General features: G+C 39.2%; 1 protein-coding gene across 9 annotated transcripts in view; it reads left to right on the plus strand.

The window, feature by feature from the left end:
• LOC111233079 (neural cell adhesion molecule 1-like) overlaps window positions 1-13,573 on the plus strand; it is a 237,940-nt gene that overhangs the window by 199,417 nt on the left and 24,950 nt on the right. For 4 of the 9 annotated variants that reach the window (XM_022760826.1, XM_022760825.1, XM_022760827.1 and 1 more), the window contains 4 exons: window positions 1,391-1,516; window positions 6,499-6,546; window positions 9,055-9,057; window positions 13,272-13,396. In XM_022760826.1, the coding sequence (XP_022616547.1) occupies window positions 1,391-1,516; window positions 6,499-6,546; window positions 9,055-9,057; window positions 13,272-13,396 (302 nt within the window). The remainder of the gene's footprint in view (window positions 1-1,390; window positions 1,517-6,498; window positions 6,547-9,054; window positions 9,058-13,271; window positions 13,397-13,573) is intronic. The other 5 variants (XM_022760829.1, XM_022760833.1, XM_022760834.1 and 2 more) reach the window with 2 other exon arrangements.

The following is a 13,573-nucleotide window of genomic DNA, read 5'->3' on the forward strand; positions in this document are numbered from 1 at the left end:
CAGTGACGTCAGTCCTGCTGAAGCTGGTGGTGCTAAAAGCCCAGTTGTATATACATTTGGCCTTTTAAGTTGTATTCACACGGTTTCCCCGAGCACTCATTTATGCATGGTTCATTATTAAAGTCCGTCTCATTGACGCATTAACTTGAATTTAGAATTTTCCCAGCATCACAGTAATCAAAAAATGTTTCTCAGCTCTTTTGCACCACCATCTAAATTTGTTTTCATCCATGAAATTATTATTCTTTGTATTACACAGTGAGATATCACCCAAGTGGCTTTTTTTTTTTTTTTTGTACAAAAGTCAGGGAGCACAGTGTGTATACAGTATGTGTGTTTGTATCCTGATTGAAATCTCAGTGGTGCCTTGCTAATATGCAAATAACTATGTCTGTCTATGGAAATGTTGCACATTTTAATCAGGAATTTTTTATTCTTTTTGCCTCTGGAAAAAAAAAACACCACAAGTTCACACTTTATGGAATTATTTAGATTATATTTATTAAATTTGAAGCTATCAACATTCAGACATGATTACGATGTAAATTGATTCACTTCACCCGTGAAAATCGCATTTAATGATAACAGTCGCAGGCTTTTCTAATAGCATTCTTTGCGTGCTACGCTTGACACTCTTTGTGTTACAGTTGATCTTTAATGTTATTTTCCGACAGTAAAACCAGTAACAATAAATCACAAAACCCCACTGCAATTAGACCTCATCCTTTTCTGAGCGTTTGATCTTCATGGTGTTGGTCTGATGTGCCCCTGTTCTGCGGTTGTTCCCATTTGTTAATGAGTCTCCATGATTAATCCCATCAGGAGGCTATTCTGTCCCACCTGTGGTGACCCACCCGGTGGTAAAACATGTGGCATATACAGTATAAACACAAACCTGTCTGTGCTGCAATTACAGGCAAATCATTGTGAAAATACAGTTGTATTTATTTACTTGTTGTTAGTTCTTATTATCTATAACAAAACTACATGGAATCAGGAAGAGGAAGCAAAAGAAAAGAGCAAAAGAGCAAACACAGACAATGGCTAATCGTCTATATCGTCTAATATACATATATACATATATATATATTTATATATACATATATGTATATGTATATGTATATGTATATTAACAGAAAGAAAATCTATTTTTGTCCTCCCAAGAAAAAAAACATCAGCAGTCATTTGTTACCAGTGTTTTATTTTGTGGGTTTGTGTTGACATTGTTCATTAATAACAGAAGGCTAGATTTTAATGTGCTGAAAAAAGCCATAATAGTCATTTATGCATCTGGCACACATTAGCACATGAAAAGGAATGAACATCTTGGTCCATTCGTCTCAGCTCTCTGTATTCCTGCTGAGACTAACACCACCCTCGCTTCCCACAGGCTTGAACAAGGTCACCATCGATGGCCTGAAACCAGAGACCAACTATGAGGTCAAGATATCCGCCATCAACGGCAAAGGCATAAGCGAGAGCAGCTCGGCCAAGACTTTCAAGACCGAGCCAGTCCGTAAGTACCATCCCCGCTGTTCCTGTCCCTGCTCTCAGTAAACTCCTCTGACCCCCTGAACGCTTTGAACCTAGTGCGCACTCCACCGCTTGCTCATGTCTAGCTGAGTCAAGATGCTTTACAACCCCTACACTCCTCTATTGTCACGACAAGCCCCGGTGCGGTCCTCCTCCAATCCACGGCGGAGGGAATGATAATTCACGATGCCACTGCCACTTCAAAGTCCATCCTCGTTAATAGTGTTAACTTTGCAAAGTGTAACCTCTGTATCCTTCGTCACTGAACAGTATTATGTGCTTCCTTCTTCCTGGATTTCTGCAGTGTGTAAGGCAGACCTCGTCTCCGAGCCCTGCCTCGTTAGCCCACGACTCAGGTGATTTAGACAAAGCGTTCTGGATAGCACTTGTACGTCCTTAAGGCTGATTTATACTTCAGTGTAAAGTGTCAGCTCTGTATTTATAGTGCAGTGACGGTGTGCATTGTTAATATAACAGCCAGAGGTCATGCTCCGCTGAAAATTGTTTATATTTCATGAAGAAGATGGCAGCACATGATGAAATGTCGCAGGAAATTTTTTACTTAACTGTGTTTGAAGGAAAGAAGAAAAAAAAAAAAAGTCACTTTAACAGAGCAAGAGAGACACGAGGAGAAAAACCGGCTTGTCAGGCAGATGAGGGAAGTTTTGACCACATTTGTTCATCAACCATGACACTCGCATCAGATCAGATAAATTTTTCTTGTGAATAATCCGTCATCGGATCACAGCTGTGTTAGTCACACGGCGGCATCCGCAACCACTGCCGCAAAGAGCAGGAGCAAGACACCATTAACCAAGTGTCAGCCTGAAATAAAATGTGTCAACTTTCTGTTTATTTATGTGCCACAATATGTCAAATGATAAGCTCTCACTGAAGTTTAAAGGAGGCCAAGTAGAGGTCCAGGAACTGCTCTTATATTCAAGCTGAGAGAACCTGCACTCTGCAAAACAAAGATCACTTCCTGTGTCTGCTAAGTGTTTTAATATAACACCAAATAATTGCATTTCACATTTTAACATGGGGAAAGATTCAAGGTTAAACGGTAGAGGTTTGGTATTGAGGCAGTCACACTCATTAAATCCAGTGTGGACCGAGTATAGCTAATGTGCCAGACTCAAACATGATGGTAAGGATTTTGGATTAAAGGATAATTCCGCTTAACGCGACCTGCTTTTTATTTTTGTAGTTTTGTCCATGATTCTTTCTGAGACCTGTGACACGGCAACAACGCTGCAAAATCCAGAAACATGAGCTTTCAGGTGATCAGACTGGTTGTTAATGAGCCGATAATTTAGCCAGATTATGTAAACCTCTTTATTAGTAGGTAGAACTGACATGAGCCTCACCTGAAATGTTCGTTCAGTCAGGCTGTAAACTCTGATGGACGCTGACACCGGACAGTCCGGGTAATTATTAGTTTTGCGGTTGTTTCCTGATTGTCTGATGACTGGATGAGTTCCGTGTTCGGAATAATGAAAACAAGGAAAATAAGATTCATGTCTTAATAAACCAAAATTATTCATTATAATTGAATCCATCTAACCACTGTGGAGCTACTTTACCGAGGCAACAGTGAGAAGGAAACAGACCTATTTCTCAGTCAGCATCTATAATCAGGGTCATGAATAAATCTTTGTTTTAGTTCGTAGCGGCCTCCATGTCATGCTTCCATCTGTGCTTCCTCACCCCGCTGCTTCTGTAGAAACAGCCCTCCTCAGCCTCATCCTGCTTATTTTGCCCCAATCCCTGACGTCAAAGACGGAGTCACTGTCCTACTTCGAGGTGTCTCAGCAAAGTAATTAGTGTCTGGTGTATTTATTCAGTTTAGACCAGTCTAAACAGAACTTTTTTAAATGTATGAATCTGACGTCAAACTTTACTCCATGTATCATGTAGAGAAGTGAAGTGAGAATGGACACAGAGGAATCAGTTTGGACTGTATGCATGTTGTCATTTAATGTGTTGTTAAAGAAAACACTGGATCCCTACCATGACCGGCGTCACAGCCGAGCCTGAAGTCATTTAAAAGACACATTTCTAATTTGGATGTTAATATTGTTCCAGGATTATCACAGTCAAAGTTAGCTGCAGAGCAAAGAGGAAGCCAGGCTTTCTGTAGATAGGAGGCCCAACAAGACACAGCAGCAGTGTGACAGTGAGTAAATGATGTGGCAGGACAGAGTTGATCATATTTCTCATTTCTCATTGTCTTTGTTTCTCCTCTTTGTTGTGTTGTTTTCTCATTGTTTTCCATCTGTTCTGTATTCCATTGGACTTCTCAGAGTATTCTTTCACAAGTAAGTTTTCTTTTCCTGTCTCCTCTGCATTATTTTCCTCTGTATTTGTTTTCCATCTCCGTGCCATTCATTCATCTGCTTTTATTTGATCATCCTCTCCGCGTTAAAACTCCCCTTTTAATGATCGAATAAAATTTGCTATAATAATTGTAAATCTTGATCACGTGATGTCGTCCGCAGAAATTCACCGCCCGCTGTCCCAAAACTATAACTACTTTTCTTCTTTCTTACATAAACACCAGTCACCATTCATGACCCGTTGCACTAATGTTCCAGACGACAGTCGATTCCTTTACTCTAATGTGGTTTCAGGTTTGTTTAGTGGTGTGATAGATTGATGTGACAAACTCACAGCCTCTAGCAAGTGAGTTATTTTGCACCGTAGTCCTTGGTGCTACCTATTATTTTGGTGTCTCTCTTCTATAAAGTAGGTTGTACTTGTGCACTGCAGCAGTTCAGTCAATGAGGGTTATATGAGGTCTTTAAAGACGGAATACTGTATTATAAACATAGATAAACAAGAGGCACACAGTAATTAATGTAAATTAAGAATACTTGCAGGTATTCATGTTAAAAGCTAAAATAAATATTCTAGACAGCTAAAATATCCAGGCTTGCAATTGCCAGAATCTTAATGCTTTTATTTTGCAATTGCAATTTGGCCATTAGACTTGACCACAATTGAATCTTAAGAAATCCAGTAAATAGCTTCCTAGTTTCTGCAGGGTTGCAGCTTTCTTTATAAGCTGACGGCTGCTCAGAGAAAGCTTTTATCTATTGCTCCTAAAGCCCGTAATCATAAATGTGGCCAATGTGTTCTGGATTCAGGTCTTCAGTAAGTATGTTTTCATTCATACTAGTTTCCCAGTAGAGAATCTTAACCTTTTGATTGTATTAGGAATATGTCCAGCTTGAATATTCATTTTTATCAAACAAGGCTATTATGTTTACATGTTGTAAACACATAAAGAAAACAACAGCTAATAACTTGGAGACTAGTGTGTACAAAAACACACACACACTGTAGAAATCCTTGAAACAGAAGAGGCTGCATCAACGTTATCTCTCTTCGAGGAGAATAGTGTGTCTCGCCTTTAAGAGTGTTGGCTGGACTTTATAGGAATCTATCAACTTAAGGTAACTGTAGAGGAAAACAAAACAAAAGGCAGTTAGTATGGGCACTAAAGGAAACTACACTGTGCACTCACTGTAGAAGAAATAAGAACGCAGCATAGGAACCTCAACAAACAACTCACTGAAGCCTGAAAAGCACTGAAACATAATTCAGGAAAGGCACAATCATTGTTCTGTCTCACCTTTGTTTTAGTGAGACATTCCTTTGATGTTTACAGGCATTAGCTCTAAAATCACAACAGAATCTATTTTGTGTCGGCTCATAAGTTGTTCTGTTTTAATGGCAGGGGCGGGACCTTGTCCTCAGCGTTATATGCTTGCTAACTATTAAGTGGGCAGCCACAGTCCAGCCTCCAGGGAGCAACTCCACATCTGAGGCCCGTGTCTTGATCAAGTAGTTTTCAAGATCTAACGTGTGTGTGTGTGTGTGTTTGTGGATGAACCCAGAGTACCGGAGGAAAGACTCACAAACACAGGGAGAACACAAAAAGGCCCAGCTGGATCTGAAGTGGGTTCACAGTTGGGAAGCGATAAATCTTAAACAAACCTGTTCCCACAATTCAAATTTTCAGAACCTGCTTATGAGTTTATTTTCATTTTGCCATTTTCTCTTCAGGCAATATTTTCCTTGTGTCTTAATTTAATTTCCGTAACCTACAGTAGCCAGTATCTGTGAATAAGACACAATAAAACTAGTCTTAGTGGGTCATCACTGGCTGGTGAGAGCAGTCTTCTCTCAGCAAGCACTGTACTCTCTGTAGATCGTAAATATCAAATAAAATTCCATATGCAGGATAAACTTTAGTCTCAGATTCACAGTCTGATATTTCTTTGTGCCAAATTGTTTTGGCTGAAGATAAAAATTATCTTTCATGTTTTTTACTGGGCAGTTAACGCAGAGCGCTGCTGCTGCAGATCTGCAACTGCTCTATAAAAACGTACAGGCTCTGTAGTGATTTAGATATTTTTATATGCAGATATTAGATTTGTGGTTTTTTTTTTTCTTCTAATATATATTACAGTTATTACAACAGGTGTTCAGTTAAGAACCTGAGCCCGACACCACTTTCCCCAGCAGTTTCAAACTAAGCGTACAGCATCCTCCTGTTGTTGCCAGTTCAAATTCCCAAGAACTCAGCTTTCATCTTAGTTTACCCTGTACTGAGAAAGGCCTTATGGGCAAATACAGTATTAATGATAACAGTATATCTAAAAATATAAAACTGTATCAGTTCATCTTCTTTCACATGGACATTCCCATTCAACAGGATGTGATACAACAAGCTCTAAGCTCCATGGTGGTCTTTGTAACAGACGCTGAAAAAGCAGAGGAGTCGTCGTTCCACAGGAATGTTCCAGAGAAATTCACCATGACATTATACATATATATATATATATTTATATATATATTTATATATATATACAGTATCTATTTTAAAAAGTGACCCAGCTCTGAGTTGCTCATGTTGAGGAGAATTCCAGCTCCTCTCACCATGTTCTCACCGTCTTTCAGTTTCATCCGAGATTCCATCCTCTATCGCTGCTACCACTATGGCCCTTAGTGAGTATGCCAGTCCAGCAGTGTGCAGTGTGTCTCTCTTCACCTCTACCTCTCTTTTACCTGCTTGGCCTCACAGTTAATGTAGATGTTCATCACTGGAGTGGCTCATAGGAGGGCACACGCCCTCTCTATAGAGCAGAGCCACAGCAAAACAGCAAATTGAGTTGGCAGCTTACTAGCTTTGATAACTGTCTTCAAAACCCATAGATTATGATTTTACTAACATTTGCTAAGGACATGAGGGTTTGCCCTTCTAACCGCCTGATTGTGTGTGACATAATTAACACAATGTGCCTGTTCATGAAGATCCAAATCATAGTAGAGACTCTTCTGATTGTGGTGTTGTGAATTGGAGTGAAAATGTATTCATATATGTTATATATATATATGAATATGGTAGATCAGTGGCTGCAAAACTGACATTTAAATGCTATTTTTAGAGATAGTTTATATCATATTGAGCATTAAGTTAATTTTTTTTATAACACTATCACACAAGATGTTCATGCTCTTATTTTGGCATGAACATTGAGTGACAGTATAATACATTTAGTGTAATAGTAATAGTACGCTCCATGCTAACACATTACTGTGTGTCCTTATGTGTGTGTGTCATATAGAGTTTACAGTAATTAGAATTTTTCTGCCTTGTAAGTATCATTAGTGTCAACATCAAACCGGTAAATCCAACCTGCTGGTGGATAACACAGAATACTGAAGTCTTGAACCAGACAAAGTGTCTGAAGGGTCAATAAAAACGCTTGTATTGTCATGGACACTATTTTAGCCCCACAATTCATCACACCAAGAACACCACGTCAGAATGTATAGTGTTAAAGAAATTACACCTTTTTTTGGTAACACTTCCAGTCGCCATCTTGGATTGCACAATGGCAGGAGAGCTTAGAGTCATTACGGCTGATTGGTTAGGAAATCATCTGTTCTCCTCAGTTGATTTGTTTTTCAGGTAAATGTATTTTTACATTAGTAAGCCAGGTATCTTAAATGCATCGCTGAACAAAAAAAATGAAGGTACCACCTTGTTTTTTCCTCCATCTTCCTACTACCTACTGAACCTATTTCTGCTCCTGTGATATCAACATATTCTAGTTTTTTATTTTTTATTTTATCAAAACCGCTCTGTCTCTGTAGACTTTGAATTTTCTTGAAACTTCCCTGAATGTTTCTCATCAGCTCAGACTGAGTATCAGATCATCTCACAGCTATGGCAGTGCAGTTCACACGAGTCTTTGAGGATTTGCCCTGTCGGTGCAGATAGTCATTTAAAGGAGCAGCATGCCCTGGTCAGCAGCCACTGAGGTAACAACAGTGGTGACTCATCAGCAACAGTTGCAGAAATCCCTGCTGAGATTTTATGATTACTTTTGTGTAAACATCCAGTGAAATTATTACTGATTGCACCTTACCTCCCAGACTGCTGATTGCTTTAAAAAAAAAATCCTAAAGCAACATGTGACATCAAAATGTGTAATTAGACATACTTTGTGTTTTTGGTGCAAGGCCACAGGAGCAATGGTCGTATGTCTGTTGTTGCTCCTTTGACTTGTGCTCCTGATGTACTGTATGAGAACTGTGTTCCTAACTTAATCTCTTCCCTCGAACACACTGTTCGTAACATTTGTCAGATGCAGCCTTGGCTTTACATTAGATTCATACCAAACGCTGCAGCAACTGCTCTGTGTTTTCTACAAGTGCATCACTCAGGAGCAAATGTCACAAATGCTTTTAGACCGTCATCTGATGCAGACCCTCTCTCTCCTGATGTTCCCTGTGTTCATGCTGTTGTCTGCTGTGTTGTGTATCATACTTCGCTGGCATGGTTTGTATAAAGCTGCAGAGTTTCCTCTGTTCTTTTTTTGACCCTGATTTTGTGCTTGTCCTTCAAAAACCAGCTGCTGTAGTCTTCTCTTCTTTTTTGTTTGAAATCTTTCATTTGTCTTTAATGGCAGTCATGATGTTAGAACTGACTGTACTTCAAATTCAGATTGGGCAGTAATGTTGTAATGATGTTAAAATATATTAAGAAAAATGATCTGTCAGAGGAAAAGCTGTTTATCTGGAAGCATGAGGCAATTTAAAAGGGTGCACAGTTTTGGTTGTGTCTTTAATCTTTAACCTACAACCAACAACCAAAACTAAGTCTGCAGCCGCTTCATGATTTCAACATGTTTCTTATGTGTATTTAAAAAAAAAAAAACGAAAAAGAAATCTGTTTATCGATTTATGTATTTCTTTTTGTTGTTTATGTTCCTTTTGTATCATTTTGTCTTTAACATTCCTGTTTGTTTTTGTTCCTTATGTTGACATGTTTTCATCATTTCAAAAATCTTTTGTATGTTTCCCATGTGACCCCACCCCCGCCCTCCCCCTCCCGGCTCCTCCTTCTTCTATATTTTCCTTTTCAACCAATCATGTGCGTGCACATCATGTGACTTTGTCATGTGGCTCTTGCATGGTGCTGATGATGTCGTCTTCGCTGGCCAACAGAAGGTAATTTTTTTTTGTTTTGTTTTTTTTTTGTTTTTAGTTTGAGATCATAACATCAGCAGTGATCATTCAGGAAACATTTGTAGATGAGTCATTAAAACAACTTATTATTATTTTATTTTATTCGGCCATTTTTCATCCATCTCGAGGTCACTCTGTAGATATGTAGTAGAGATTTAGTAAACATGCATTTTTTTTTTTTTCACTCCAGTAGCGTTTCATCGTCTCCATTCATCTTGAGACTTTCTCTTCCTTCTAGAAACTATGATACTTCTGTCTATTTTCCATTTAGTCATTCCCCTCTTAGTGCCTTGTTAAATATTTCTATTAATATAAGAAATACACACCAGGGCCACATTCTTTTTGTCGTGGTTAACCGAGCCACTTTAATGTGATTGTAAACTCTGACCCCGTGTGACCTGCTTACGTTTACACCTGCATTCGTCCTATTCCAATCACACATTAGTAACAGGTGGAAATGGGGTCCTTTCTATAGAGGCACTTATCAAACCAAGCGTTTAAATTGGACTGATTACCAAACTTATTTCACTGAGAAGGAAAAAGCTAATTGGATTATTAAAATTTTATTGGGCTCGCCCATTTCCTTCCATCTGTCTTTTAAAATCTTACTTTGTATTTTTTTCTCTCACTTTGGTGCATTGGCAAGTTAAGATTGTTGAGGTTTGACATGCCTCAGCCAAAGTGCTTTACCAGAGCTGGTTTAAGTGCTTCACTCTTTTCTCTCTTTATCTGTAAATCTAAATTATCGGAGAAAACAAATGAATAAGAGGAATAGCTGGAGAATTGAGAAGATACTTTAGCTTCATATTAGCCTGGATTAGTTGACAAAAACAAAGAATCTGCCACAACAGGAATAGTAGCTCCATTTTAATCCAAACACGCTTCAAGTCTTTTTATGTTTGTTTCCCTGGTGTGCCTTTTCTTGTTGTTCCTGTTTTTATAAAACCCTGATTAGAAGAAACATTTTTAGACAAAGCAAAGCAAGTTTATTCATACAGCGCCAGTCAGACACAAGGCAATTCAAAGTGCTTTACAGAGGCATGGGAATACGTTGAAAATAATGACATTAAAATTTCATTTAAAAGCATTAAAACAAATTTGAATGAATAAAAAAACATTTAAATACGACATATTAAGATTGCGTAAAATCAAGTAAGATTTTGTTTGTTTGTTTTTGCTTTAATTTGTACCTAAATCCTCTTCCAGTTATTTTCAAATGTTTTTAAAAATCACAGATTTGACTTTGTGAAACCAGCAAATCTGTTGTTACATGAAATTTTTTTAACTGTTTGGTTATTCACCATTGTGTTAGGAAACACATTTAAACATCACAAGAGCAGCGTCACGAAGTGCCACTGACTGCAGTCTGCATTGCACGCACTGGTTAAACGTAGTCCTCATGTTCACCCACGAAGCTAATTTTTCTTATTCCCCCCCCAAACGATGCACTGTAGCTCACAGAGTTGTACTGATTGGATTCACGGCATTGCATTACTGCAGCATGCAAGTTTATTTCCTCTCGTTGCATCCTTCTTCTCATTGTTCTGCTGTTTTTCCCTATGGAAATGTCGGTCCTGTCTGCATGTGTCTCTGTCCCCGGTGTCACGTCCGCACGGTTCTTCAGTTCACACATATAAAAAAAAAAAGAAACTGAAGACCTATGTTAGTAGTTTTTAATTAACGAAATGCAACAGTACTAAATATTCAGTATTTAAAAAGTGTGGGAGAAGATTGGATGATGTGAAAAAAAAATGCATTTCAAGTTCTGACATTAATATCAAAACTGAGAAAATGCCTTTTTCTATGAATGATATCTGTCTCTCTCAGAGTGTAACATTTGAAAATCATCATGTCGCCCTAATCGTCTTCCATGCAAACATCATGTTTCTAAATTTGATAACACTTCTGTACCTTTATCTCTCAGTGTACGCTGGAAGCTGAGGCAGGACACTGTATTAGCTCAGGCCACATGTGGAACCACACCTCCTACACGTGTGTCAGTGTGAGGTCAGGGGCAACGCTCCACATGTTGCCCCCTTCCTCGTGTGTAGCAGCACCCAAAATCTTTCCAGCCTGCATGGTGGAGCTTCTCTCATTCTAACCACACCTTTCTCTGTTTTAGCCTCAGAAAAAAAAACCAAAAAAAAAAAAAACCTTTCTTTCACCTAACCCAGAACGATGCTCGTGGATAATCCCCCGCTGAATGTCCCACTGCTGCTGTTACTAACTGTTTTATTCACTTCCAGCACCTGTCATGCTCACCCCAGTCTAGTGGAATGCAGTTTTCAGGCAGTGCGCTCAGACGATCTCGTATGATGAAGAGAAAGTGCCTTCATGGATATTCATTTGATTAACACAACCACTAACACCGATGTTTGAAATGTTAAAGAAAAAGAAAAAATGAAAAAGAACTGACATTTTTATGTGCATTTGAACTGTATGCCAGTATCCATCATATCCTTCATTATGTAAGATATACAGTATATTTAAGTTTCTTTCTGCCACTTGCTTGTGTGGATGTTAATATCAGATTGTTAGCACAGGGCAAAGGCTTTGGCTATCATGAGGTAGTCCATTTAATATATAATACATACATAATAACAAGGCTAACTACGTGTAACCAATATGTACAGTAGATAATTGATTCTCTGGTCTCCTCCCTCACAGCCCTTACAGTGGCATGAGAGTAAAAGCCAACATCGCTACACGCACAAAACACCTTGACCTTCCCTCCCGAAAGACTGTAAATGTTATTAAAAGTAATAGAGTAACATGTCCAATCAAGGCCTACAGGCTCATTATCCAGCGACCCAGCAGTCATTACTCAGGAGGACAGAGCAGATAATGAGGAGCCTCAAGGAGAACAACACGTCAGCCGCCATGCTGCTCACTGATCCTTCAAAGCTGCCCTTAAAGGAATATTCCGCCAAAAAATCTATCTTTGATAATCAAATCAAATACTCTCTCGCTGTTGGCTGGAAAAAAGTGAGTTTAGTTTAAGATCTAGCGTTTACTGTTAGATAGGAAACAGGAAATGAACATCAGTGTCCTGTGTCAAAGTCAGACGCTGTGTGACTCGTTCCTCAATCTCAACCACCTTCCGGAGACAGAGCTGGAGCTGGAGGCACATTGTTTTCAGGTTGTCCGCCCGTACGTCCGTCCCATTCTCATGGACACGATTTCTCAGCAACACCTCGATGGAACTTCAAATTTGACATAAAAAATATCACTATAGGACTCAAGGATCAATTGATTAGATTTTTGGTGGTCAAAGGTCAGAAGTCACGGCGACCTCACAAAAACGCAGTTCTGGCCCCGTGAACGTGATATTATTACTATTTCCACATTTACTGGTTTTATAACTTGGATCATTTTTAACCAGACGTTTTCATGACAGGTGCCGTATCCATAGAAACTTCCTGCAGCTTCTCTAAACCCTCTTTTTTTAGTTATTATTATTATTATTATTTTTGTTCAAAATCTTTTTAAAAGTTAGATTCACAACTTGCATCTCAGTCTTTGAAACTATCCACTTTTTTTTTTTTTTTTTTTTTTTACAGCCACCGCTCAAGACTGCAGGTGGTGCGAGCTTGAAGATCAGAGACAGATGTGGGTGGAGTATCACTTGAAAAGTGACACACCAGTCGAGCTTAATGTGGAGTTTTTCTTTTATTTATTTATTTTAGAAAGCTTTTTATATATTTTTTTTTGATGAGAACACTGACTGTGTTAATATGTTCTCGTGCAGCCTGCTATCAGTCAACACGTGTTAACGCGGAGCACTGCGGCCAATCAGCGGCAGGGATTTGATTTGAAGACACTTTTGTGTTCAGATCCTGTAACAGCTCAGTAGAGCAGCATGACGGCACTGAAACGCCCCGTGTTACATTAGGGCCCACAAAGGGCGGCTTTCATCACACTGTGATTATCGGTTATACTCCGCGCTGCTTCTCTGCCGCGTCTGGAGAAAAGCGTCTTACAACAGCGCAAGCTGAACCGCCAATCAGTTCCAACAGTCGAACCGGCAATCAGTTCACGTCGCAGCTCAGGCCACCTTGAAGACACGAGCACAGGTGAACACAGCGTAGGAAGGTTAGAAACACAGTAGGTAAGCTGCGTTCAGAGGCCAAACACATGTTGATGCAACAGCCATGTTTATGTCTGCTAATTGTGAATTCTTGGTTTGTCCTGTGTAGGGGAACCCAGTGCTCCCAAGCTAGAGGTCAAGGTCCAAAACAAGGGCAATTCTCTTAAGGTCAACTGGATCAAGCAGGACGACGGCGGTTCCCCCATTAAACATTACCTGATCAGATACAAGGCTGTGAGTATACTGGGCGAGGAGGTAACATGGGGCCACTTTGCTGCTCTGCATTTTTTTTTTTTATTAAAACAGTCAAATATGAACAATGCTTCACCAAACCAACTGAAAGCAGGAATTAACTTTTAACCTCCGTCAAAAAAACACCTGCCAACAATGAGCACATTAAGGCCCCTTTCA

Source organism: Seriola dumerili, unplaced genomic scaffold (genome assembly GCF_002260705.1).
Source record: "Seriola dumerili isolate Sdu_G_001 unplaced genomic scaffold, Sdu_1.0 BDQW01000367.1, whole genome shotgun sequence".
NCBI lineage: Eukaryota > Metazoa > Chordata > Actinopteri > Carangiformes > Carangidae > Seriola > Seriola dumerili.